At 39.9% G+C, this 27,770-nt stretch overlaps 1 protein-coding gene across 1 annotated transcript; it reads left to right on the forward strand.

Annotated features, from left to right (window-relative positions):
• LOC308065845 (guanylyl cyclase-activating protein 1-like) lies at positions 1-27,770 on the forward strand. The gene is made up of 4 exons (XM_080392368.1): positions 1-1,553; positions 4,046-4,195; positions 5,873-5,963; positions 6,703-27,770. The coding sequence occupies exons 1-4, from the start codon at positions 1,356-1,358 to the stop codon at positions 6,828-6,830; spliced, it is 567 nt and encodes a 188-aa protein (XP_080248494.1). The 5' UTR covers positions 1-1,355; the 3' UTR covers positions 6,831-27,770.

Raw genomic sequence — 27,770 nt, forward strand, 5'->3', positions numbered from 1 at the left:
TGCCTGCCACTTCATCCGTGTGCCAGCCCCCTGGTTAAAAAGTTTGAGGACCCCTGCTGTAGGGGAATGAAGACAGTGGGTTGATTGACATTGATAATATGCAGCTGTGGCCTTGCTTTGATGATGTGCAGCTGTAGCTCGTCCCAGCAAAGTGGTTAAATAGCTCTGAGGAGTGTGGGAGAGAAGAGTCCTGGATGAAGGAGGAGCCTGGAGAAGGGGAAAACCCCAATGTAGCAGCAACAGGGACTGTGGTCTGGCAACAGGAGGATGGATGCCCAGCATAGACAGTAGGGTTTGACCATTGGTAAAGTTTTTTGCTGCTTGCTAGTTTCATAGTGCTGTGACAATTGGTGCCCCATGTGAGGCAAACTGATTTGGACTCGAATTGTTACATTTCCCCACCTTTGGTTCTTCCCCTAAACACCCCACAATAAGTTCTCTGCAATCCCCGAATTCTCTTCCCCTGCACCCCGTAATGTTTTTCCATACCCCTAGGCAGTCACACAACTCGGTCTGTAAGACACTCTGACAACATCTCCCACTGACTTGTGATGGGTGTCACCTCCAGACCTATGGGGGTGGTGATTTCTCTATCACAGCCTTAGAAGGAGCTGGGACAGGGGCTTAATTTCTCTTACTGGGTTATTTGGGGTTTCCCCAGCCTGTGGTTGTCTCTTTCTGCTCCTTCCTGTTCATGCAAATGAGCCTTTTATGGGTTGACTGCACTTCTGGGGTGGTTCTGGGAGTAAGTAGGTAGGTCGGGGGATTGTTTGGGGTCCCCCATCTGCTGTTGTTCCTCTGGGCTCCTTCGTGTGTGTGGAGGTGAACTTTTTCCCACATAGCCTAATGTTTGTGATGGGCTACTGCTATAACACTTTCTGCTCTTATACACAAAAGTTAACCAACATTTCTAGTTGAGAAAACAGACTCTTGAATCCAGTTAGAGGAGTAGATCTTTACTTCACCTCACATCTTGTAGCCTTTTCTTTTTATCTTCATGTATAATCTTGTCAAGGCTAAAAGTAGGGTAGTGTACCAAACCAGTATAGATCCTGATGCCAGTTTCTGGTTAACCTTCTCACCCTTTCTGATCTGGCTTCTGAAATAGTGGTGATTTGCTAGATTATCTTGCACCTCCTTTCCATTTTAAGAAGACTGTTTGTATCATTGAAACTTTGAGGTTTATAAATCAACCTCTAAGCAGATTAACACTTATAATTAGCTTGTGGAATGTTAGATCCTCACTGAACTGCCACTAATGTCGAACGTGGACAGGAGCTGATGGGCAGTGCTGTGAGAGCAACAGGAGGAAGAGGATCGTTCCTGTAGCATCGTTCTTCTGAACACGCATACACATGGGGAACAATAGCAGCTCCACAGTGGATGATCTGCAGGCTGTTGAGATCCACCACTGGTACAAAAAGTTCATGATGGAGTGTCCTTCTGGACAGCTGACAGAGCACGAATTTAAACAGTTCTTTGGGCTTCGAGGGCTGGATCCAGAGGCCAATGAGTACATTGAGCAGATGTTCCGCACGTTTGATATGAACAAGGTGAGTTCACCGGCAAGGAAAATAACTGCCTAAAAGTGAACCAGCTCCTGAACTTTTAGAGTCCTCAGTTTTCTCTTACAAACATTGGTGTGGAAAGCTGCTGAGGGACACTAATGTAAAGTAGCTAAATGCAAGAAGCAAATTAATATGCATACATAATGACATAGATAACAGAACCTTAAATAATAATACCTTATTATCTACCTACCTTGTGCAAGTTTGAGAATTCCTTATTGTGTTTTGATGGACTTCGCCTTGTTTCACTCGCAAAATACTAATGAAAGGAGATTTAATTTTTATTCTTGTTCTTATATGTTCTTATTATTCAAAAACATGTCTGTATTAGATAGTAGACACTACAGGAACCAAACACAATATAAATCATTATAGCATTCACAGAGGAAGTAATTTCCAGGTATTTGCCAGCTGAAGTTAATACTGCCAGGGCGGACCACTGATGTAGCTCTCCTCAGTGCTAGGAGGTAGGTAGTATTCCTCACTGTGACAGGTGACCACTAGCTATCTTTAAGGTAAGAAACAGTAGCCCCCACAATTCCTTTAAGCATGCAATGCCTCTCACTTTTGCTTGTTTTTTATCCATATATACTTAAGCCCATGCTTGCAGGCCTGTAATCTCAATGACAGAGAAATTTGGTTTTATGGCAGCCTGGGAAGATGCAGAAAATTGTTCTCTGCTCCAAGGTTCTGAAATGGCTGGAGCAAATGGCTGTGAGTCAAGGAGGAACTAGTCACAGAGACATGTGAAACAGGTAGGAAATCACAGGGTCAATTTTGAAGAAGGAAAGCCTAGGGACTGAGCAAAAAGCATTGGTTTGGACAACATGTGAGAAGGCATAAGGAGTTAAGGAATGTTACAAAATTCTTAAAGGTAAGAGAGGTGCAGCCAGGCTCCATCAGGGTAGCTGAGGTCTTGTGGTGGATGTAATGACTGGCAATGACTGCAAATCTTGAAGAATATTCTGTCATCTTGGAGTTCCCTGTGGCCAGGATGATGATAGTGGTGAGAAGCAGTTTTATAAAGTAAACCAACACACAGTTCCAGCACAAGACTTTACCTCTGTCATTTCTTGGGATGTTTAAAGACTTAGAATTTCTTTAAGAATGTTACACATTTTGAAGTTCTCCTGTGAGCCCCATGTTACGCAGTTAAGCAACGTTTTAAGAAGACTCAAATTCAAATTTGGTCATACAAAGATAAAAAGCTATCTTCTAAGTAATGTGGCAGCTAGTAGAGATGGATCTACAGCAGTTAATCTTAGTCTGTTAATAGTTAGCCACTTAATCTAAGCTCCTTTTATAAACAAGGGCAAGGAATAAGAGCACCCGGAGGAAGATTCACCCTGTAGTAATACAGACATTGACAATGGATGGGATCATCTGCCCTCTGGGCCTTCAGATTCTGAGAACTCTGCTGAGGACAAAGAGGATAAATTTGCATTTGAGCTATTTTAAAAATTTCAATCACGCCCTCCTTCCCACCCCTAGAGCTGGTTATCTTTGTGTTCTGTGGCTTTGCTGAGTGAAGTTATGAAAAACTCACATAAGTGGAGGACTACAGTGATCCTGAATAAATATTTTAAAATGTTGTGATTCTTGCTGTAAAACAGTAGTGCTCTGCTAGTCCACCTACACTTGCCTTTCACATATATTTGTTTACATCCATTCCAGAATGGCACCTGACTTTATTTAAATGCCTCAATAAATGAAAGTTCATTTTCTTGCTCTGCAATTTGTTGAAGTAGTTGGTCAGACTCTTTGACAGTGATAGGCACTTCATTTGTTGTTTCTTTTTAACTGCTCCAAATTTTAGTCAGTGTTAAATCTAGGGAATACGAACCTTTACTGTCTGGCATTTTTTTGCAGAGGAAACAAGACCTTCTTGAGTTTCTTTGTGGATTCAAGATGTGGAATGCTTAACAACCTAAATACAGAACAAATTTTCCAGTTCTGAAATCATGTTCTTTGTGTTTTAAAAAATATCTTCAGTCACTTTTTTTCAGAGAGTGAAGAGATCTATGGTTTACTGCATAGTTTCCCACTAAGACAAAGCAGACTAGTACCTAGTACTAGAAAACCTCAGGTAGTATTACTTTCTACTTTTCTGTAGCCAGGGCTCTGGATCTATTTTCTCTCCCAGCAGTCAGCTCTGGTGGACAGAGAGGGGTTTGTTCACACTGGCCATGAGGAGCAACAAGTTCCATCTCTGCAGGTGATGAGCACAGAGTAGTCTAGACATAAGTAAGATCATAAGTTTAGGAATCTAGGTATTTAGGAAATCTTTAAGGTGGCCAGAGAAATAGCACATGTGTATATGTATCTCTGTGTACTAAAGCTTTTTCTGAGGTCCAAGTCTGTGCCATTTTTTTTTTCTTCCTGATTTTTAGCTGTGAATGTAAGGAGCAATAATGTAAAAGGGCTCCAGAGCCATAACTCCCTCAGTTTGTTCCTGTCACAATTTGGTTTTCCCACAGGATGGGTATATTGACTTCATGGAATATGTAGCTGCCCTCAGCCTCGTCCTCCGTGGGAAGATGGAGCAGAAATTGCGGTGGTATTTCAAGCTCTATGATGTAGATGGCAATGGTTGCATTGATCGACATGAATTGCTCAACATCATTAAGGTGATTATCCAGGGGTCTGTGTTTTTTCATTTCCTTAAAGCCCAATTTCACCACACAAGCAAGACTTTAGCTGTTCCCCATATGGATGATCATGGATGAGACATTCTTTAGCAGCGTTCTTTTTTTAGCAGCATTCCCCACAAGTAAGCAGACTTGACAGACTCTTCTTTACCACCACGGCACATGTTACAGCTTAGTTAACTCCATAAAGTTGTTTTAGCTGCCTAGGACCTAAATTGCACTTTCTAAGCTTTCAGACTCCATGACTGTCAGTTGCAGTCTCTGCAATGTGTCCTTCACATATCCTTTTCCCCATGTGAACAGTAGTTGAAGAGTTATTCCCAGTTTGCTTTTTAGAACCAGCTCCTAAATGTCAATGCAGTAAAACAGTTCTGACTGGCAAATAGTTTAAAGAATGACTGTCTACGGAAAAGATTGTATGCAAATAGCTATTGTGGAAGGTGTTGGTATTACAGGCATAAATATGACCTTATGAATAACTCAGAATAAATTATGCTGGAAATTCAGATTATTCTGCAGAGAGTGGGAAATTAGGAAGATGCAGGAAAGATTCAATGGCCCTAAATAATTTACAATTCTGAATAAGAAAAGTCAGGAAATGGATCTGGTGAAGACTTGAAGCCTGAGCTGTCCACAAAACCACTAATAAGATATTAATAATACATTCTTATCTGGATATGAGTTTTAGTGCTGGGCATTGAAAAGACCAAACCAAATCAACAACTGTAATAACATACAGCCTCCTGCTAATAATTTGCAACAGAAATACTCAGACTTCACAGTGAAGCAATAGATAGTGTTTAACACAGAGCTCTTAAGAAACAAGTCCTTTGGGTGATAATTGGTTGCAACCAATTTGCTGCTCTTTGAAATTTGTGACTGTAGTTCAGTGTCTTTTTTGGCAGCCTTAGGAAGTTGCTGAGGTGATACTTAGTTTTAGTAAAATGGCATTTCAAAAAGAGTGAATAAACATACCAAATATTGGAAGATAAAAACTAGAAAATGAATAGTCATAGAATCAATATGAAGGCTCTGGAATCAGGTATTTCATGGACATCCTCAAACAAAGGAAACGGGCATGGAAAGAAAAAGTGCTCTGCACTATATTGGTATGAATAAGATGAACTCTAGTAAACAGTAGTGAATAATGCTTAAACTTTCTCAAGCTGGAAATGAATTTCAGTGAGCTTTAGGGAGAACCAGGACACACTGCAAGCAGTATATAAATGGAAGTGGAGAAAGCAAGAACAGAAATAAATGACCACAGCATATAACAAAGGGATTTTATAATGTCAAATGCAGAGGGTGTTTGACAGTGTTTATGGGGCTTGGTGGACCACAGGGTAATAGAAAGTAGATCAGCTAGGTGGATCCTGATTTTGCCATTTCTACAGCGCTGAACCTCTACCTAAGCAGATTTAGGGTGATCCTCTGCTCATTCCGTGCTCCAGAACCATGCTCCCTTTGCACTCTTCAGTGCCAACAGTAAGGCCTGATGATTTCTACTGTGTTTTCCTGTGACGCTGGTTCATTTGTGTGGGGAAGGTAACATGTGTGGCTATCTTGCTCTGAATCTATGCTGAGAGGCTGCAGCGGAATCAGTCTATCTTTTTGGGAGCCATTAGACAGCTTCCTATTCTTACTCCTTTCTTTTAGGCTATTCGAGCTATTAATGGTGGTGGCCATGAAACTAGTGCAGAAGAGTTCACCAACCGAGTCTTCAACAAAATTGATGTCAATGGAGATGGTAAGGTTCCTGTCTTTGTCATCCAACTCAGATGGTCTCTGAGAGACATCTCTCTCAGAGAGACATCTATGTCTTCTTTTCTTTATTGAACTTTATGCTGCTTCATTTTATATTTGCTCGCTATATGAATTCTCATCCAGTAGTGCATTCTCCATGAATTTTGCTAAGGCATTTTTCTCCTTGCGTCATACATAATCAGTATGACAGGAGTTGTTCCCTGTACTAAGTCTCAGCTGTGTTCTGTCCACATGAGTTTGGCAGTGAGGTTTTGGAGTGGGGATTTTTTGTTGGCCTGTTTTATGTTGCTGCGTAGCTTATGTCAGAGTTAGAAATGGGAAACAATAACAGATGGCCCCAGCTGCTCCTAACTATTTCAGCAGCAAGGAAAGGAAGATTTGGAACTTAATGTTGAAGTTCAGAGTTTCTTCACTGGGTCTGCTACAGACAGTAGAGCAAGCCCATGAAGAACTATGGACCAGTTAGTCAAAAATCACCCAACACCACTGTAGTTGCTGTATGTCCCTGAGATATTTCTTTCCTTGCTACTTCATGTGCTCATTACCTTCTGATAGGCTCTTTTGTTATTCCGGAAGAACTCTGCCAAGCTGGTTCCCTGTACAAGGGGTTTTTTGGCCTATGACAGAAAACCCATTTCTCGGAAGTTAGATTACAGTACTCCTTTTCCTCTTCAAATGTGGATTGGCATGATTCTGATGCCTTCTGTCTGTGTCTCACATAGGTGAACTTTCTCTGGATGAATTTGTGGAGGGAGCAAGAAAAGATGAGGAGTTCATGGAGGTTATGATGAAAAGTTTGGACCTGTCACACATTGTGGCCATGATCAACAACCGTCGGCATAGTGTATAAGTCATGCTGGGAGAAAACGCTGTGCTGAAACAGAAGGGTTTAAACACACCACAAAGGAGAGACAGCATTTTTAAAAACAAACAACACTTCAATAAACACACATATGGAAATAGGAACAGAAAGACACTATTATATTTGTGTATCTGAATTCCTGTGCAAATAGTGAAGCTCAGCCACATACATGCAGGGTAGGTTCAGAAAAAACTGGGTCTAGGTGGCAATATTTCACTTGGCTTCCTAAAATTTAAAGACCAAGTTTCAGGGCACAGGTTTCCTCCTTATTCCGTGTCCCATATTATCACTTTGCAATGGACTAAAAGTAATGCTAAGTTTGTGAAAAGCACTAGCAGAACAGGATGTTGGAGTGTGGAGAATTTCCGACATGTACAAAAGAGCTTCAAACTGTTACCCATGTAGACAACTATCAAAAGAATGTAACTTCCACTGTTCTTGTCATGGTGTTAGGTCGTAAACACCAGCATATTTGTACCAGATGTACTTGGATTTGGTGTCTCTACAGAAGTAGCTGTATTTAGAAGATCTCAAGAGCTGAAAGAAAAATCAGTCTTTAAGGCTGATGGTGATAAATCTGTTCCCAGCTGCGCTGTCAGTAATGCTGCTCTTCGCAGCTTTCTGTGATCGAAGAACTCTTCACCAAGCAAGTCAACAGTTTAGGAGCAGCTTCTGTAACCAGAGAAAAAGTGCTACTCAGTTTCCTGAAGCACAAGAATCACCTGAGAGATCAAATCCTTTTTACACTTGCTGTCCTACCACTCTCCTCTCAATACAACCGAATAAATGAAATATGTGAAGGTGATCCTAATATTGTTGCTTCACATGTCCTTTATTGGTCTTTCTTTTTATTCTTGGGGAAAGAACCTAAGAAGCAAAAGAAACAACTCTGCAAGGTGGCTTGTGAGTTCTGCTGTTCATGTGAACACTGAAGTTGATACTCTAGATCAGTGCTGCCACAAATGACTCTGTGTCTTTGTACACAATTTGAGGAGTGATGTAGCATGCATGGAAACTGAGCAAACTGTGTCTTGTTCACTAATGTTAGGTAAGGTAACAAATGAGAAGCGCCTTTGAATTTGGAGAGAGAACCAGAAAGTAAAAGAAGAATGCAGGAAAAGTTCAGCAGAGTGCCTATGCCATAGCTGGGCATGTTTTCCGTGTGCAAGAGGAAGAACTTGCAGACCTGTAACAAGACAACTTTACAGTGGACTTGATCTTGCTTATATTTAAGTTTCTGTGATGCCCGTATGTATACTGAATGCAGTGTCTGGCCTTTCATCTCGGTCAGGGGAGATTTAGTCAGCGTTGTCACTGGATCTTGAGGGAGTGAGTGATTGTATTTAGAGCAGGTGCCAACATTTTGCCAGGTGGGCTCATACTCTGGGTCTCACAGGCATGTACACATCTGCAGTCTTAGAGCTTGTGAGAGGAATCACAGCCTGAGGATTGACAAACATTGCTCAGTTCTGCACGGGATTATTATGAGTGTGTGCTGTTGGGCTGTGCTGTCCCTTTGGACTGAGGAAGGCAGAGGTCTTTTTTTCCAGACTCTATTGAACCTGCCCTGTACCTGTTACGAGTCCTTGGTCTCTTGTAGTTTCATGGGTCAGTTACATGTAAAACTGTATTTTTGTTATCATCTGCCATGCAGACCCTCCCTACTTTTAATTCTTAGGAATGTAAAGAATTTGTGTAAGTGCAGCTGATACATTAAAGAAATCACCAAGAAGTTGTAGCAGCTAGCAGTGTTGCAGCAAGCTGTTACAATGTACAGAATCTTCTTGATGTACATAAAGGAGAAGGGCATGTACATTCTCAATAATCCAGAATATTTATAAGTGGAGTTTAATTTTTAATTTTTTTAATAGGTGTTATAGTAACCTGGTTCTTCCTTAGCTGTCATTACTGATGATGCTGGACAACAAGCCCACATAATGTTGTCATTACACTAAGCTGCAGATGTGTGTTTTGTTATTAATATTTCTATTCTGCTACTGAATGATTTCATTGGGTTTTGGCTCTGCAGCCAGTGTGTTCTGCGAGAGACCAATCCATCAGTATATGTGCCTTTGTTGGTAGGTGTGGGAAGGGAGACTGGGCAGCGGGAGAGGAAATCATTGTAAAGGGGAGATAATTGTTTTCTGACCTATTTGACTTTTTTGTACAGTTAAGATTAAAAAAATGTACAATAATCATATCTTGGAACTGTTCCCTTTGATAGAATAGAATAATTAGGAGGATAATATCTAGAGCTATGGTTTGGATTCAGCACGTTAGGGTTTTCAAGTATCTCCAAGGATGGGAACTCCACAGCTTCTCTGGGTTAGGGTGAGGGTTTGGAGTTAGGGGTTTAGGATTAGGGAATATGGTTAGGATGTTAAGTGTTGAAGTTATCTTTTGGGATTGGGTCAAGGGTTAAGGTTCAGGCTGGGGTTAGAATTAGGGGATTGGGTTTGGACTTCGGCTCAGGTTTGGGATTTGGGTTAATGTTGGTATTTTAAGGGTTAGGAATTCAAGTTCAGATTAGGGTTTAGGGGTTTGGGTTAAGCGGGTAGGGGTTAGATTTAGGATTAGGATTTAGAGATGGTTAGAATTTGTAGTTTGTGGTACAGTTAAGGGCCAGGGGTCAGGTTCATTGTTCAGCTTCATGGGTTTTGTGATCTGGGCTCCGTTACACTTACAAAGTGAAGGGGCTGTTTCCTTGGCTCAGAAAGCAGGTAGACCAAGTTTTGCTGCAGTAGTTCCATGGCTGCAAAGGGAAGGTGAGGGCCAGCACTAGAATTCCTTCCTAGCACCTGCTGTGTAGGAGCAGCAGGAAAATAAAAGCTGGACGCTTTCAATCCTGCTTTCTGAGCCAAGAAAACGGTCCCCTCACTTTTTCGCTCTAACAGAGCCTAACTAACAGTTCTAACTAAAGTAGTCTTTATTTCTGATCATATGCTTATGGTGACACTATGCTAATCACCTCTTAATTCATCATCTTAGACTGAAAGATTATGGAAATTCTGAGGCTTATTACTTACTCTTTCAGAAATATAAATGTAACAGATTCAGAAGTAACAATACTTTGTGTCATACTCAGAAACACTTTTAAGGCAAGTTGGGAGACAGATTTAATTCACTTTAGTTTGCTTGTGGGGGACACTCACACAACATACAAGTACCAAATACCAGAAGCCACTGATACAAAAATCTGTGGAGGTTTTTTTATTCCCAAATTTCCCTCAAGAGAACATTTACAGAGTTGTATCATGTACTCTCATAACTGGCTTTTGCACTGTCACATAATTTCTCTCCTTGGTTGACTCCCTGATCTGGATTCTTTGATTTCTATACTGAATGATTTTAGTATTCTCCTAGGAATTCTTTAAGCACAGAGTGATTTGCTCTGTCTGAGACAAAACCTAGGTTCTGGAGACAGTCTGCTCACCTCCCAGCAGCGTGGTGGACATCTTTGTTTCCCTATGCTCTGTACTGACTGTCAGCACTGACATAGCTGGATGGGCACCACCAAATACTCCCGTGTTCTCTCATGCCACCCACCAGGGCAGCATCATGCTGTCTTATATATCACCATTGTCATGTTACAATAAGACAACTCTAATTTTCACAGGCTCTTTGCACTAAAATAATAGGGGGAAAAAAAAAAGTATTTCTGCCAGCAGTATTTAGGCATCTCATATTTAAATTTCCAAGTTTAACCTACTCACACTTGATTTGTCTATGCAAATAGGCAAAGTCAATCTGAGAAAATTCAACGTATTCTAAGATAAATATGTAAATTAGCTCAGAATTTTACATTTAGGCAATTGAACTGAATGAAATTCCTGCCATTGTCCAGTGAGATTTACCGGCTTATTCAAATGCACTGCTGAAATAGCCTTGGTAGCACAGGCCAATGGGAGACAACTGTTCATTACTGTCTCGGGTAATTTTATTTGATGGCAGGCATCTGATCAAAAAGGAATGGGAGCACAATCCATAGCTATCAATCTCTGGAAGCTGGCAACACCAATGCGGTTGACACATCCTGTGATTTACAGCAGCAGTCATTTAAGACTAATAGTAGAATTAATTAACCTTTCACAGCACAGACCGTGACAGTTCAACAGAGCAAAAACTTACATTGCCATCACCATAACAAATTTAACGCCCTTGACTTCTTGTTTCCCAAATCAGAATGGAAAATTTTCAAAAATGTTGAGATATTTGATTACTGGGAACACTAGTTGTTCTGCTTTATGTGCCTACTGTCATACGGTCTTTTCTAGTGTCCTCGTGGAGTACAAAATCCTTGAGTTCTGCCATTCTTCTGTTAGCCTAGATCTTTGAAACCAAGCCACGAAATGCCCTGGTTTCTCTCCTGCTGGTTCACAAGGATGGTGACAGACTCCTACTGTTATCAGTTACCTCCTTCACTCATTGCCGGAAGCTCGGCGACTGTGAACAATATAAACCTGCTGCTAGTCCTATCGTGGAAATGCAATTTTTCATGAGTTCTTTTTCTTTTCGAAAAACTTAGGAAGCTGATAAAAAAAGAGAAGCATTGAGCTTGTTAATTCGGTTACTCAATAATTAAGAAATGCTAAAAATTATCTGAATGTGTAACTATAATTCACCCTCTCAAGTATATATATAATCAAAGGTATTTCTCCCAGAAACATGTAGAATGAACTTATAGATCCACAGAATGAAGCAATTCCTTCAGAGAAGCCTATAGCTTGCATGGCATGAACCTCCTTAGCGGGAGAACAGGATATATCAGGGAGAGTCTTGAACCCCCAGCCTGCATGGCTCGCCCGAGTGCTGGGGCTGTTCCTGGCCCTTCCTCTCCATGGCTGGGCAAGCAGAGGCCATGAGACTGGACACAGCGCTGTGGATCTCCACAGAGACATAGCAGGAGGGAGATTTCAGATGAACACTACATTTTAAGTTAGACCGCCACTTGCTGAGGTCAGAAACCAGAACTCTGGACTTTCCCACACACTAGTCTGCTCAGAGTTACAGCCCATATGCCTGGCACCCTCTGACTTCCACACACGAAGAGCTGGCACCTCACTTGCATAAAGCTTTACCTTGTGTCTTAAAATTTGACCTTGTGTTTGTCTTTGATAACCAGCAGGTGAACAAATTGCTCACTAAAGTTCAAGACTATAATCTTCTAGTTGCTAGAAGCATTTAAATGTTTTTTATATGTTCTATTATTTTGAAAAGATTAATAGGCAAATATATGGATGAGCTCAAAAATTATAATATATATACAGATATCCATAACTCAAAGTAGATGATTTGAGTGAAAGTTGTTTTCTTAATTTGTTACCCTGCAAATAAGTATACATTTTTGTAAGACAGTCTAAATTATTAACTCCATCTGACATCCAGGCATGTGAATGTGTCTTATTTGACTGTCCCATAGATGTTCAGTGATGTGCTCAGGTGCTCACCAATGGCTGCCTAACGTCTGCTGTCATGCTATGGACAACATGTACAGCACACCCAATGTTTAAAAAAAATGCAAACCCACCAAAACCCCCACAAAAACATGAAGAAAACGTTAGTCCTTGGAGAAATGTAATGTTTCCACAGTGAATTTTGCATGCATAGATGGTGGTTTATGGATATTTATTTTGGTTTGAATTTCTTTTAAGTTTGATTTTGCTTTCATATTCAATAGGAAAAAAAAATACAAACTTGTTCTAAAAGTTGTAAAAACGGAAACAAAAGTCGTATGAGAATTATATAAAAATGTTTGTACATCTGTGTCAATTTTCACTTTATGTATAAATCCATGTCATTGTTTTGTGATTGCATACAGGATGTATCTTGAGAACTTATGCAAATTCTGCTTTATAAAGGCTGTTACTCCAGTCTGAGAAATAAATATTTTAAATACCTGGTTTGGTTTCTTTTCCCTAATTAACATGAAAATCTATTTTGCTGATTCAAATTTCCCATTTGTTGACCACAGTGGTTTTATTGTAACGCTGCACACACTGCCCATATTCGTTTGTCCCATTTCAGCACGAGCACAATTCCTAGGGTATCACTAACATCCCACATTTCATTTTGAAATAAGGAATGGTTAGTTCATCAAAACTTTTCTTCCAACAAGTCAGAACCAGAATCCACATGCAACTTGTTGATATCTTCACACAGATACCTCTCTGAGATCTTATACAGAGAACAAAAAAATGTGCACGTTAGCACAGTTTAGCAATGGATGTTTTGTCTTCTCACTGCAAAGAAAATATGAATTGAAATGTAGCCTAACTCAGTGCCCTTCAAGTTCCTGATGAGGGCAGGATAAGAAAGCATCTGATAAACCCTAAAGGGATTTTCTGTCTCTTTCCTCCAGTAGAAAGAAGGTTTCTAGTAACCATATATTCTAGCCTTTATTATAAACAAGAAATCAGTTTCTTTCATAAATCATTTTTGTATCATGGAATTGTACCTGACTTGCAGAACATCTGTGAGATTTCCCCACAGAGCTTGCGTTTCTGAGTCACAACTAGACCTATATGTATTATGTTTGCGTAGATTCCCTCTCTGATACAAATAATAAAAAATTCATGCTTCCCAAGTAAAATAAATTGATGTTTGAGTCTGGCACCTGGAACGCATAGCCTGGATGTTTTTTTTCTGTCACTTGATGCCCTTTTCTCAAAAAATAACATAGCAAGAAATAGGCAACAACTTTGAGGATGCCTCAGGAAAAGAGGTGCCCTTTTTCACATTAGCCTACTTGCTATGGCAGTGACACAGGCTGACTTCTACTAAAGTCCACCAGAAGCCAAACTCTACTCTTCCCAGTACCTGCCTTAATTACAAAGATATATGTTCAGGGTGCTTTGGGTACCTCTCCCTAAGGAAACAGTCATGGCTACAACCAATACTGCATCCCACGCTCAGCATCATCTTATTTTGCGGAGGAAGCTCCTGTCCGGCATGCTGGCCCTCTGGAAATGGTCACAAAGCATTTCCAAAGTGTTAAAAGCTTCATAGGACAGAAAGCTGACTTGAATTAGCTGCCGTTGAAGCTGCAGGTTTATCTGAATCTAGCTCCAGGAAACTATTACAGAAAGAAAACCCCAGGATGCCTTCACATGCACAGAAGGAAGCGTTAAATAATGTGCTTATTTTTGAATAATTAATGATGTTTAACAGGAATGTGTGTTTACTCAGTCAAAGCACCCAGTGAAGTGTGGAGCACAGAAGCTGTATTTCCTCACAGCGCTGCTGAGGGGTTGAACTTAGCAGCTCCTTGTGGTATACGATGTGCAACTGGGAATCGGGCAGTTCACAGAGTATTTTTAAAACACAGGCTGAAATCAAAGCTCAGACAGAGACAGAAATATACACAGAGATTCAGTTTAGCATTCCATCTCTGAGGGTGGATCCCTCAGTTCTCAGACACTGGAATTGAATACATCATCACCAAGCTTGAGACCAGCCCCGTGCTGCAAAACTGCTGGAGCTGGGGGCTGTGCTGCCCTGGCAGCAATGTCCAGCACTGCAGATACGTAGCACGGACACTGACTTCATGCTGTTACAACTGCTTGACTAGCTGTTTGCAGCACCTTTTATTAATTATTTTTTTTAAATAAAAATAAGTCTGACTTACTCCTATCTCTTCCAATGAAGTCACATAGCAGAGACACCTGTTCCTCTATGCTGTCCTCTTTTCAGTGTACTTTCCCCTCTCAGGACTTCGTTCTCAGGCCCTCTCTTAGAGGTTTTACAGGTGTGTCATTCAACACACTTTGGTTTCACTTACATTAGTAACTCAAGCATGTCTGGACATAAGAACTTACACTTTTAAGTTGTTAAAACTGTCCCTAGGAACACAGGTCTCCAGGCATATTTTCCTGATGGTGAATCCCTGTGTGCTTTGGGACATCTCCATGAGAGCTTTCTTCCCAGGGACCACTAAGCCCTTGAGGTCTAGCTGAAGTTACAGCTCCTGGCTATGCCAACTTGCAAAAGAGTGTTCAGCCCACCAAAAATGTGTGAATTCTTTGATCTCCTGCTTCATTGGGAAGACCAAACTCTCAGGGATTCTAGTAAGAACATTGCAGCAAATATCTTCAGCATTATTCTTTTCACATAATCATAGAATAGTTGAGGTTGGAAGTGACCTTTAAAGGTCCTGCAACAAGCAGGAACATCTTCAACTAGATCAGGTTGCTCATTGCCCTGGCCAACCTGACCTTGAATGTTACCAGGGATGGGGCATCTACCACCTCTCTGAGCAACCTTGTGCCAGTGTTTCACCACCCTCATGGTAAAAAATTTCTTCTTTCTATCTAGTCTGAATCGACTCTCTTTTAGTTTAAAACCACTAGCCATTGTCCTATTGCAACAGGCCCTGATAAAAATTCTGTCTCCACCTTTCTTATAAACCCCCTTTAAGTATTGAGAGGCTGCAATAAGGTCTCCCCAGAGCCTTCTCTTCTCCAGGCTGAAGAACGCCAACTGTCTCTGCCTTTCTTCATAGCAGAGGTGCTCCAGCCCTCTGATAATTTTTGAGGCCTCCTCTGGACTCACTCCAACAGGTCCATGTTTGTCCTGTGCTGGGGGCCCCAGAGCTGGACGCAGCTCTGCAGGTGGGGTCTCATCAGAGCAGAGCAGAGGGGCAGAATCCCCTCTCTCGACCTGCTGGCCATGCTTCTTGTGATGCAGCCCAGGATACGGTAGGCTTTCTGGGCTGCGAGTGTACGTTGCTGGGTCTAGTTTTCAGCCACCAGTACACACACATCCTTCTCCACAGGGCTACTTGCAGGAGTGAAATAATGGACTCAACGACATATCAATATGATCCTAGTTGAAGACGCTTTACTTATATACAAGTTATATACAAGCTTATATACAATTTTCATATTTGTACACACATCACACCTTAATTCTATTGGTTACATCCACTGTTCAAATGCTGCTATACAGATACTAATTGGTTAAAAGCATACAAGTGGTTAGTCCCACCTTTAAAATTGTTGACATTCCTGTGGTTATCAGCTCCCAACTCAGCTCCTGTTTTTCTGCCTGCTTAACTGCCAAAGATCCTGTTTTCTTTCTTCTCGTGTCTTTCTCACAACCTTGCGGCCTTGCTGAGCAGACAAAGCTTTTAATCATATCAAGCCGCTAAAGTAAGAGTGAGTTTTGATAGGCCACATGTCCTTTTTCTTCCAAATACATTGCCACAGCTACTTTCAATTCCTGTCTGCCTATACATGGGAATTACAAAACTCCTTCATCCCTTCCTTTTTCTAGGTTATTTTCCTGACATACCTGATGCAGAAAGAGCACAGTGCACCTTTTCCAGCCCTGCTTTACAAGGACACCAAGTTCCACACATTTCAGTCTGTCAGTTAAGGGTATTTATTAATTTAGGCCACAACAATAAGCAAAATAATGTAACAAAACCCAGTTACAAATTATCAGAGATCTCTCCAAGTCTGTCACACCAGCATATATAATTTCAAACTGGGAAAAAAACCTAAGTACATAGGGATACTTGCATGATTTATCCGTATCAGTATAGTTAAAATGGTATGATTGTTTGCAGACAAAGACTCAGGGACTGAAGGTCCGACAGCAGAAGGATAACTTCTAGTTGGTACACACTGGTCATTTTACTGTGCTTACCATTTTAGAGTGGCTACTACTTTGGTCTTTCCAAAGGATCTAGTATCACTTGGTCCTACAACATTCCACTTACTGTATCAGAATTTTTAGATGATATAATATCAGATAAGATTTTAAACACAGATGAAAATACAAAACAAAACCTTTTTTTCAGCACAGACTCAGAAAATTCTTGATATCAGCAGTTCAGCATCAACAGCTGTGATAAAGATGGAAGGCACTGCCAGCAAACTGGGAGCTGGGGTCAATACACTGGTTAGTAGGGTTCTTGCTATTTAGAGGGTCCTTGACAGTCAGGAGAAACGAGCTGATGGGAAACTTATTAAGTTCAATAGGGCAGATGCGACGTCCTGCATCTGTGATGGAATAACCCCATGCAGCAGGCTGAGGTAAGCTGAACGAAGTTCGGCTTTGCAGAAAACTTAAGGGTCCTGGTGAACATGAGTCAGCACCATACCCTTATTATAAAGAAGACCAAACAGATACTAGGGCACATTATCATGAATGTAACCAGCACATCAAAAAAGTATTATTTCTTTCTATTTGGCTCCTGTAAGAATTGACAGTATTGTATATGGATTTAGGCCTTCCAGCAGTAGAAAGATATCGATGTACTCAAGCAAGGCCAGCAGATGCCTACCAAAATGATCAGGAGGCTGGCATGTATGAAGTATGAGGAGAGCCTTGAGAGAGCTGGATTTATTTGGCTTGAGGAAGATGAGGTTAAGCGGAGCTGTCTACAGGTGCCTTACAGGAGAGTATGAAGAAGCTAGAACTAGACTCTTGGAGGTGGTAGGACACTGAGTCAACAGGCACAAAGTACAACATGAGAAGTTCTGCTTATATATTTGGAAAAAAAAATCACAGTAGGGGTAATCAAACACAGTGGGGGTAATCAAACACTGCAACAGGCTGCCCACAGAGTTGGTAGAATCTTCGTCCTTGGAAGCATTTAAAACATCTGGAGAAGCTCCTGAGCAACCTGATACTTCTGGACTTGCTTTGAGCAAGGGTGGGGAATCTGAGTAGATGACCTGCCATTGCCTCCTCCAAACTAAACTACTGTCTATGACTCCAGACTTAATATACTAGCAAGAAATTACATCCTTGTATTATGGCTTCATTTTTTAAATGCTCAAGGACTGTCTCTGGCTTCACAGATGTCAAGAGTCACCAATATACATAATTTTTAAATTAGATTAATCATCATGGTTTACTTGTGCTTGTGAGATGAAGTGCTTCTGCACAAAGTCAGCAGTCAGCAGTGCCCCTTGTTCGGCAGCAGTGCAATCCCACTGCTCGTGGGTGAAATTTACTGGTGATCTTTCACATCAAAGAGCTGCAAAGCCTGTTTGTTAAATTGCCTCTGCCAGCTGTAGTACAGAAATCTAACCCAGTTTTAGAGTTACTATTCTACCAATGGCCTTTCTGCGCATTCTGATCAAAAAGGCTAACCCTAGAAAGTAATAAGATGGAATGCCACCAGAAGAAGGATTACCTACTGCCTGACTTGTGCAGCCCAAAATTATATCGGCTCTCCCACTAGCTGTGGTAGTGGCCCAATAGCTAGATCTGTACTTGTTAAAAAACCAGTGACAGGATTCATGTTTTTCCTTGTGGAAATGGACTGGTTCATGCTTAAGTGTCCCAGAAAAAGTACCTGGGCCAAAATCACCTATTGAGAGCAGTCTCTGGCATTAGATATGTGTGTGTCACTTGGTATGTCAGAGCTGTGTCAAGGGATGTGCTAATAACAAACTGGCATGGACAACTGCAAGTCAGCATCCCATCCTGTATCCTGTGTGGAACTGATTCTCACTGAATATCCCATTATATTTGCAAAAAATTATATTATATTATATTAGTTCTTAGAAGGCATTGCAACTAGGAGCCATCCAAATGTTTCAGGTGCCATTTGAAAACACTCTAAGGGCATGTAAACTAAACCCACAAAAATATTCAAGACAACTACTATTACTGTGGAGTCCTCTCCTTCTCCTTTAGTCCGACATGAATCCACAAACAAGAAAAATAAAGGAAAATCACAAAACCAAAGGGCTTAATACTGGTGGGCTGGGTGGTGGAACCACCTACTCCTGCTCCTGCTAAGAACGTTGCCTCTCTGATGCCTGGCTTCTAAGTGACCCAGCTTCAACAGGGTCATTCATTCAAAAATGTTTGAACAAGGACACTAGAAAGGTGGTTAGGTGGGCCTACAGTGAAATTTAGTCTCAGACACTGCTGCCATATTTCCCTGTGCATTTAGTCCGTTGCTTTCTTGAGATCTGAAATCAAAAAGCCCTCTCCTTTAGTCTTCTCACTGTGTTCTTGGTGCTAGGAATAGCTATGGCAGACACAAGAACCAGAGACTTGCAGAAATTAGGTTTCATTTCAGAGTTATTTTAGTTGGAGAAATACTTGACCTTCACATAAAAGGCTGTAATTTTCTTTTTTTATTCCCCAAGATAATTCACTTTCCTGCTTGCCAAGATACGGTCAGGCTATGGCATGGGACTTTAAAGAGGAAAAGGCACAAAGCCCCAAGCTGCTACACAGTGTGACAGCTCCTCTCCTGCTCCAGGAGCCTCCGTGCCGAGAAGAAACAGCCAGTGGGACAATCAGCTGAAATGGGATACAAAAGTCCAGTAGACAAAGAGTAGCTGCAGTATTGTGGTGCAAGTGGAATTGGACTAGTCCAGATCCTAAACCCCCTATAGCCCTCTTCTTTTGAAAGAAGGTACAATTTTTAAGCAATGACGCCATAGCACAGCTACTAGAAGGGTGTTCAGTTCTCCAGATTTTTCTAAAAGTGGTCTGTTCGCTGGATTATGATTCTACCTGCCCTTATTTATTGGAAGTCCTTGAAAAATTTATTTCTAATAAAACATTGGAAATATTACAATTCATTATTAAATGAATTTCTGAGTTTATGGCATGTGTGTATGATTAAGGATAAAAAGCAGTGGTACTTTTGCTTAATAATTTGGGCTGCTAATTCATTGCACAAACATGAAAAATTCTATTACAAGGAAGATTTAAGGGATACACAAAGGATTTTGAACAAACATTCCCTGCTAATCCTACAAGTAGAGCTATAATGACTCCAACATCTCCCATTCAGCATCAGAAAATGCCTGAGTACTGTTAATACACAAAGATTTAAAGTTCTGCTCCAAATATGAATTAAACACTAATTATTATCTATGCAGAATAGCAGAAAGGAATGCTATAAATACAAAACCAGAAAGAATAAGATACCTTCCATGAGATGTATTTAAAACTCTTTCCAGACAAAAAAATATTGTGGAGACAAAGGTGTTAGTGAAGGGGGCTTGGACATGTATACCCAGTCCACTATTTTCATATCTAACTCAAAATTAATTTTCCACAACTGGCATTTCAAAATATAGAGGAATCAAAGTTTGATACTTTTAGACTTTTTCAGGCCATTTGAAAGCAAGTGCTGATAATGCTAAGAAATGTCTACATCCTAGTGAGAATACAAGAGGATTGCTGATTTTTCAGTTACATTTCAAAACTCACCAAACCAAGAGATTATTATAAAAATTCACAAGCTTTTCCATCCATGCAATCTACAGAAAGTAGGGAAGTGCTGTTCCTTTTCTGTCACAGGTGGAGGGGCTGAGGAACAAGAAAGCTTCAAGTCTCTTTCCAAAGGTCTTCCAAGTTACCATGACTTTCTTATCTCTCCTTTGTAAATGATACGCCTTCCTCTAAAAGGAAATTAAAGAAAATAAAATCTCATTTCAACGCTGTTGAAAATCAATTTTTTGATTCTGAAAATCAAATTACTAAAACCTAGAATAATTTTTATTATCATTGTATAAAGAGAGGAGGTCAGAAAGGAAACTCCAGCTAAAGACCAGCAAGCATTCATGCTGACAGCAAGTGCCTGGAGCTTGCGTGCTGTCTTTTAAGCAGATTTAGGCTGAACACGTTTGGGCAACTGCTCAGAGCTGCTTGCAGTCTCTGCTCTAATTGACAATGGTAATAACAAGCTCATTTTCATCAGTGGCTTTGAGAACTCAGCGGAGCTTTTACAGCCTGGGGGCACTTCATTCTTGCTTCATCCTAGGTATTCAGAAGATGGAATAATAATAAAAAATAATAAATTAGCTACTTGAAAGCTAAGTCTCAGTTTGTTAGGACTATATTCTGTTCTCAGTCTCATCTAATGTGACTTCAGAGCACAGTAGAATCTAGTAGTATTTTTCTTCTTTTCATTATGGTATTATAGATAGAAGGATGCAGGCTTCCTACCAGAGTTCACTTACTGTCATCTTTGTCCATTTAACGTTTCTGCACTGTTGCTCCACAGAGAGTTTTTCTTTCTACTAGTTCCGGTGTATACCACAGATGGGAGCTCCTCACCTAGTTCACTCCTTGTGTCCCACTGGCATATGATGATGGTTCCTCACCTCTTTAGCTTAGATTAGCTCTATATTCAAGCATAGAAGAGCAACACAGCCTTAGAGGTCTGCATTGTAGGCATTTAAATTTAGGTAAAATAAATGCCACTTTGGAAGTCTTAACTATTATCACAAACTTGCAAGCCAAGGGAATGCTGCAAATTTAGGAGCAACAATAATGCCTGGTGAGCAGACAAGAATCATGTGGTTTAATGAAAATAAAAACTGTGCATAGCCTGAAACCTTTGGTTCATGACAGACAGATGAATTGATAATTGAAATGTATGATGTTGCTTCAGGAAAAGAATCTAGAGCTTTAAACTGTGTTTGTTTAACACCACTCACACAAAACGAATTCATCTGAGCTATTCGGGGCATTGGGGCAACATCTAAAGCTACCTGAAACGAATCTCTTTTTTGCTGTTTTACTGAAAGGCCAGGTTTTCTGTGATAAGCAACTGTATGTTCTTTCAATTATTTTTAGCATATTTCAAATCACATAGTGTGGTAACGAGGTGTAAAACATGCACAGCACACTCTAAAAGCTCAGAAACACAAACCCAAATAAACAGCCAATTTCTTTAAACAATTCTATTTTTCAAATACAATTTAAAAATAAAATATTTTAAAAAGATTCAATACTTAAAATACTGGAATCAGTATTCCCAAGAAGAAATGTATTGCAGAATTGCTATTTTTCTAAATAGCAGTCAATGCATGCATGCCAAAGACACGTGGCTTAAATCCCTGAAAAAGTGGTGTGCGGCACAGCAACATTTACATACCAATTTACATGAGAATAAAAAAGCAAGTTTGTGCTTTCTTAATGATGTGCTAGGACAAAAAAAACAAAACCCAAAACCCAAAACCAAAAGTCCTGAATGCATTAAATTTTTATTGAAATCAATAAAGACTTCAAAGGCACAGAAGATAAGATTTTCCTGAGTAAAAACTTTTGTTTGGAGTAGCTGCTCTTTTCTCATTCCTCCCATGATGCTTATTAAGTTCTCTAAGTTCAACATGATTTTACAGACCATGTTGGTCTGATGCCATGAGGCTTCTCAAAAGTATCAGTGGGGGTGAACCTAAACATACCATTATCATTAATGTTTGTTTCTGCATCTTGGTATGATCAACACAAAAAGTAAATGTTTTGAGGACATAGTAAAACAATGTGCTTACATAGCAACTCCAAAGGGAAATACTAATCATGATAATAAGCTCTCAAAGGCAAGGTTTAGTCACATAATATCATCAGTTAAATAATGAAGTACTTGTCAGTATATAGGTCAACAAAAGAGCCATGAGAAACAGAAAAAAATATTTGATTGTAGTGTTAATGAAGGAGCAAGGCAACGGTATTATGAAGCTTGATGCCTATGGGAAAAACCTTTCCTTGTTTCACTGAGTTACCTTGAAAAATTTTTATGGGCAAATCTTTTTGCATGTTCCAAGTAGTCTCTGTAAACCATGTTCCATGTAAGTTGTTTTTAAAACTAATTAGCATTTGGGAAAAGAGCAAGAGGTGAAAGTTTTAAACTGATGCTTTCAGCTCTATGTATTTAATATCACTGATGGATGCTAACGCAGCAAATGAAAATAATTCACCACTATTTATTTTTTCTGAAGCTTTTAAAACCACTCCTGCTATAGCAACACCAAGTAACAACACCAAGAAGCAGCATTTTTGCCAGTGCCACCTCATTTCTTTCAAGATGTGATGCATCCCAGTTTGCTCTGATTCAGCCCTGTGCTATCAATCACCTTGCTGCGTGGGGAAGCTGGAGCAGAAAACACACACACACACATGCCCACACACCTCCTTAAAATTCTGATCTACTTAACCTAGTTACATATAAAAGATTAACACATTAGAGATGACTGCTGAGCTGCAGCAGCAAAGCGTGGCGAATAGCAAATAAAAGAGCAGTGCTTTTTCTCTACCAGAAGATGGAGGACCTGCTGCAGATACCCAGCAGTGCTGCCCAGGTGCAGCATCCTCACCCAGAGAAACAGGCTGGAGCGATCCTGCTCTCCCGCTTCTGCCCCTGTTTTTGCAGGGGCTGTGATTGTCCTTTCTACCTTCTTGTTCTCTCCTTTGTGCTTTCATGCTATATGGGGTGTTCTACATGCAATGCGTACAAGTTCTTTGTTGTCTCTGCTGTGCCTAAGCCAGGTTCTGCCCAGCTCTCAGGACTGCGTTGCTCCAGGGAGCAGCAGTACAGCAGAGTTATGTATTCGTGCCCTTGGGATCCCTAACATCATGCTACACTTATACTCTTGAAGTCTCTGCTTATAGACAGAAAAAAGACAGTACCAGTGACCCATTTGCCTTGAAATTAAATCTAGTCATTAATTACAAGTCTGTAGTGGATTCAGGCCATTTTCCAATTGCACAAAACTTTAATCTTTACTCTAATGGCTGTGATACAGTTTATGTGTTAAAGGATTCAACAAAGGATCCTAGAGCCCAGCCAAGCTCTGTGTGGATCAATATGAAGAGTTATAAAATAAATAATTATTTAAAAACCTAAAAAGAATAAAAAAATCATGTTTTTCAAATTAAAAAAAAAAATCACTGCAGCTCTTTATTATCAAAGAACAGTTATTACATTTCAAAAATTCAGGCACTAAACTCTAGGCTGGAGGGAGGCACTTCATCATTCTCAAGAGCAGAAGTTAAAAACCTTTTGCTGGACTTAGATACCTGTGGCGGACTGAGGAAGATGGAGAAGTTGGTGTTGTCGTGCGTTCCAGATAACTAGGCACTCATCTGAAGTGTGAATGATCATGGTTCATATAGTCCTCTCTACCTGTTTCTTGTCAAGATCTGGAAAACAGGTGTTTCTTCTTTATTAACTCCGGCAGGCCCTTACCCGGCACCGTCAGAGCTCCCACAGGGCAGAGCATGTGTCAGGGATCTTACACACGGGCTGGGCAAGAAATCACTCCTTTCGAACATCCTTCTGGGACCTGAGGTGAGCTCAGGCTGTGCAGGAATCACTGAGATCAGTCTCTCTCACACTCCTAAAGAAAAAATTTGCCAAAACCTGGCTTGCCAGACTGGTCTTTCCCAGTCATGCCTATTTAAATTATTGCTCTTTAAAGCTAAAGGTCTAGCAGGATCAGGAGTTTAAATAAATTGTTCTCAATCACCTTTTGCAGAGTCCAGCTCACTGTGTAACATACAACTGGTGCATTAAACACTTGAGTCTGATGACCGAAGACAGAAGCAAATAATGTAGCTGAAGTGCCTTGGTGGACTTAACTCTGCAGTAGAGCCCGTAACGCATCTCCTTGCCAGCCACCACACATGAGCTACAGCACTTATTTTGAACCTCACGTGACAGCAGAGGCTATGGTATTCACAATATTGCTCAAAATCTGGAGTGGTATGGGAACTAATCTTCTTAAAAGTTTAATAATACCACATTTGGCTTGTCAGAATGAATATTAACCCCAACTTAAAAAAATGATCAGGCTTTAACAAAAAATGAAGTGGGATCTTGCTTATTAAGAGAAAAAGTGCTCAATGAAATACATCCTTCTCAGTGCAGCCCAACTGACCTCGTGTTAGGAAGTATTAGCCACCCAGGAAGGTGCTTGCAGAAGTGATATGCTTGAGCCCATATCGGATATTCCTGTTTTATTTGTCTGTATTCACCTGTTAAGAACTTACCCTTACAAGGAACCAGATACAGTATGGGATTTAAAAAAAAAATACTTCAGTAGCTGTAAGCACAAATTGTTGAAGAATATACTATTTCACATGTCTACAGATGAGAATAAGAGAGAGAGTACAGAAAATTCAGGTTTTGTGCAGAAGTTGTTGATTTCATTCTGTGTTAACCAGAACAGCAATCATAACCATTTTAACCAGCTATTTTTATTTATGGAAAAGGCATTAATTATTACCAAGATTCCCTGGTGTTCTAATATTACTTTTTAATAATAGTCTTGGATCTGTGACACATTTCCAGTATCGGATACATTTCAGCCAGTCTTTGAAAACCTTGATTCAAACTTCAAAAGAATATGAAGAATGCTGACTAGGCAACAGCCTAGAGATATGGGAATAAGGAATAAATGAGCGAGTAAACTCTCTGAGGAAAAAAACCCAGGGGCTACATAAATCTGGAGCGCTCCCCACAAATATATGCTATTATTTTTATTTAGAAGGCATTAGTTGGTGATGAAGACAGCATGAATACGTCTTATGATGATAAAGTTAGAGAAAAAAGATGATTTCCTAAAATGTTAAAACTAAAAATAAACATTAATAACCATTTTATGGAAAATTGCTTTGTGCAGTGATGTAACTATCTAGAAGAACCCAGTTAAATGAATTTTATATATTATTTAGAATAAAGACAGTTGTAAGCTGCAATTTTTACATCTTCTATTAGGATTTGTGAAACTCAGATGTTTAAGCTTCACATCAGATTTTTTTTTCCTGACATTTAAAGGTTGTTGATTTTAAAGCAAGCAGCTGACGGCAGCAACGACAGCGTCATTGCCCTCAGGTTTACTTAGACATTGAAGCTAGATACACACAAGTAGCAAGTTTTGTAACTTCAGTAGACTACAGGGTGAGAAGCCACCCTGTCTGTGAGTCTGGACCTTAGTTCTAAGAAAAAAAAAATTGAACAGAAATGTAAAATTGTATTTCTGCCTGAATAAAATGTTATGTGGAAATGTGTCTTTGCAAATATTCTCTTAGCCGTGTCACTGCTGAGGAAGTCTTGGCTTTGGAAAGCAGCAAAGTCTGTGAGTGGATCTCACCCTCTAAAAACTCAAAACATGTTTTTCATTAAAAATGAGCAGGAAATTCTTTGGGACCAAGAATTTTGAGGCAAGAACTTAACGTAAGTAAGATGTAATCAATACACACGTTTCTTGAATATATTTCTGAGGTCCTGTGCCAGCCCATGATGTTCATTTTTCCAAGCCCAAGCCACTTAGCAGCAAATGATGTGGCAAAATTTCAGACTTACAGGGCATAAGTCCGGGGCACAGAGTTCTCCTTTAGAAGTCCCAGGCTGTGCAGCTGAAAATAATGATCCAAAACCTAACCATGAACCCTGCTGAACTGCCACTGACGTGTTTTTTTTAAAGAACCATTTGCATGTGAAGCATCATTTTTGACAGGCTAGCAAGAGGCTTTAGAAAATCATGGGAAAACCATAACTTTTAAAAATTAACATTACCACATTAACTATTTAGTAATACTTTCACAGCCATACACACTTCTGCAAGCTAAATGAAAAAATACTTATAATAGTTATGATGACACTTGAATACAAGTATGCTGAGGAATTGTCTGAGGACTTCTCTGCTAGAACAGGATGCTCTTTTATCTGGGGATTTGCCAGAAGATGGTGAATGGCTGGTGTGTGCAATAAGACACTATTTCTTGTTCAGAGTAGGGCCAGAGGAATTAAAACTTAATTAAAGTTGTGTCTCCATCTGCTGCCTTTTCCATACTCCACCTATGCCAAAAGTAATGTTAGTGAAGTTCAGAATCAGACACCCTATTTTTATGCTACAAGGATTGTACCAATAAACATTTTAAATGGAATTTTCATGTCTTACCACTACTTGAATATTCGCAACCCAGACTTGAAGACATAAATGAAAATCCATTGCTGAAAGAAACACCAACTTGCTTAAGGATATATTTTCCAATACTGCTTTACTGATGTTTCCAACTGATTTCAGACAAAGAACTATTTGGAATGTAAGTACATATAGGTAGATCTATATATTGGAATATATTCCCATTCCCCACCATTGGATAGTGCTGAGTAACTGTGATTCTGCAGAAGGAATTTCATAAAATTTTGATCATTAATTGCTGACAGGAAAAGTAAATCTCATCGATCAATTTGGCAGCTTAGAAGCCCATCTTCTGTCAGAAGTTAGAAACAATTAGAAATTTAAACAGTATCTTACACGCCTAACTAAACATTTGTGTTTTCAATCAAAAGTAATTTATTTTGTTTTCTTTTTTTCGTGGTGCTGTCTTCTATCAGTCTCCATCATGGATCACAACTACAAAAAACAGGAGAAAGAGTAGGTATCTGTCCAAGAAAGTTTACAGTGTGATGTGAGTGTTAAGAAGAATTGCTCATGCTTTATCAGCTGTGGAGAGAAGGGCAATTCAAACAGGTGAGCAGTACTACTCATAGCTCAGACAGTCCAGAAAGGTAACAGGAGGTGTTATTATGGTCTTGCTGCTCAGTACAGCTTTTAAATCCTTCAGTATAGAGACATGCAGAAAAAAAAACCACACCACATATATTAGCAATTTGTAAAGTATTTTTTCACCTAGAAGTATACAAGTTACAGGCCAACATTTTTAAACTAAAGTTCTATAATTTTCTCTACAGGGGTGATATTAATAAATCAAAATATTCATAAGGACCTTATTACTGAACAGGATTTTTAGCATTTTAGTAAGAAAATTCACCCATTCTTACATTGGAAAATACAGCCGTGTGGGAAAATGCATGAAGAGTCGCTCCGAGGGTGCTGACAGAAGCCTTAGGTAGCTCAGGCCAGTGCGCTGCATTTGCATTTGGACACATGGATGAGAGAACATCATACTCCACTCATAAATAACTACATCAAGCACAAGCTCTTTTTTAATATATGTTAATAAAATTATCCTAGATCTTCTTTCAGCTCAGCTTGCACAAAATTAAAGTTATTGGTGCAAATGAGGCATCAGATCCCAGAAATTCAGAATGCAAGAAACCTAACATTAGCTTGTCTCTTCTACCAAGGCTTTTTTTTGTCCATATGATTACATACATTTTTAAACAATCAACCCCCCCCCAAAAAAAAAAACAAC

The sequence above is a fragment of the Falco punctatus genome (assembly GCF_963210335.1).
Source record: "Falco punctatus genome assembly, chromosome: 6".
Taxonomy (NCBI): domain Eukaryota; kingdom Metazoa; phylum Chordata; class Aves; order Falconiformes; family Falconidae; genus Falco; species Falco punctatus.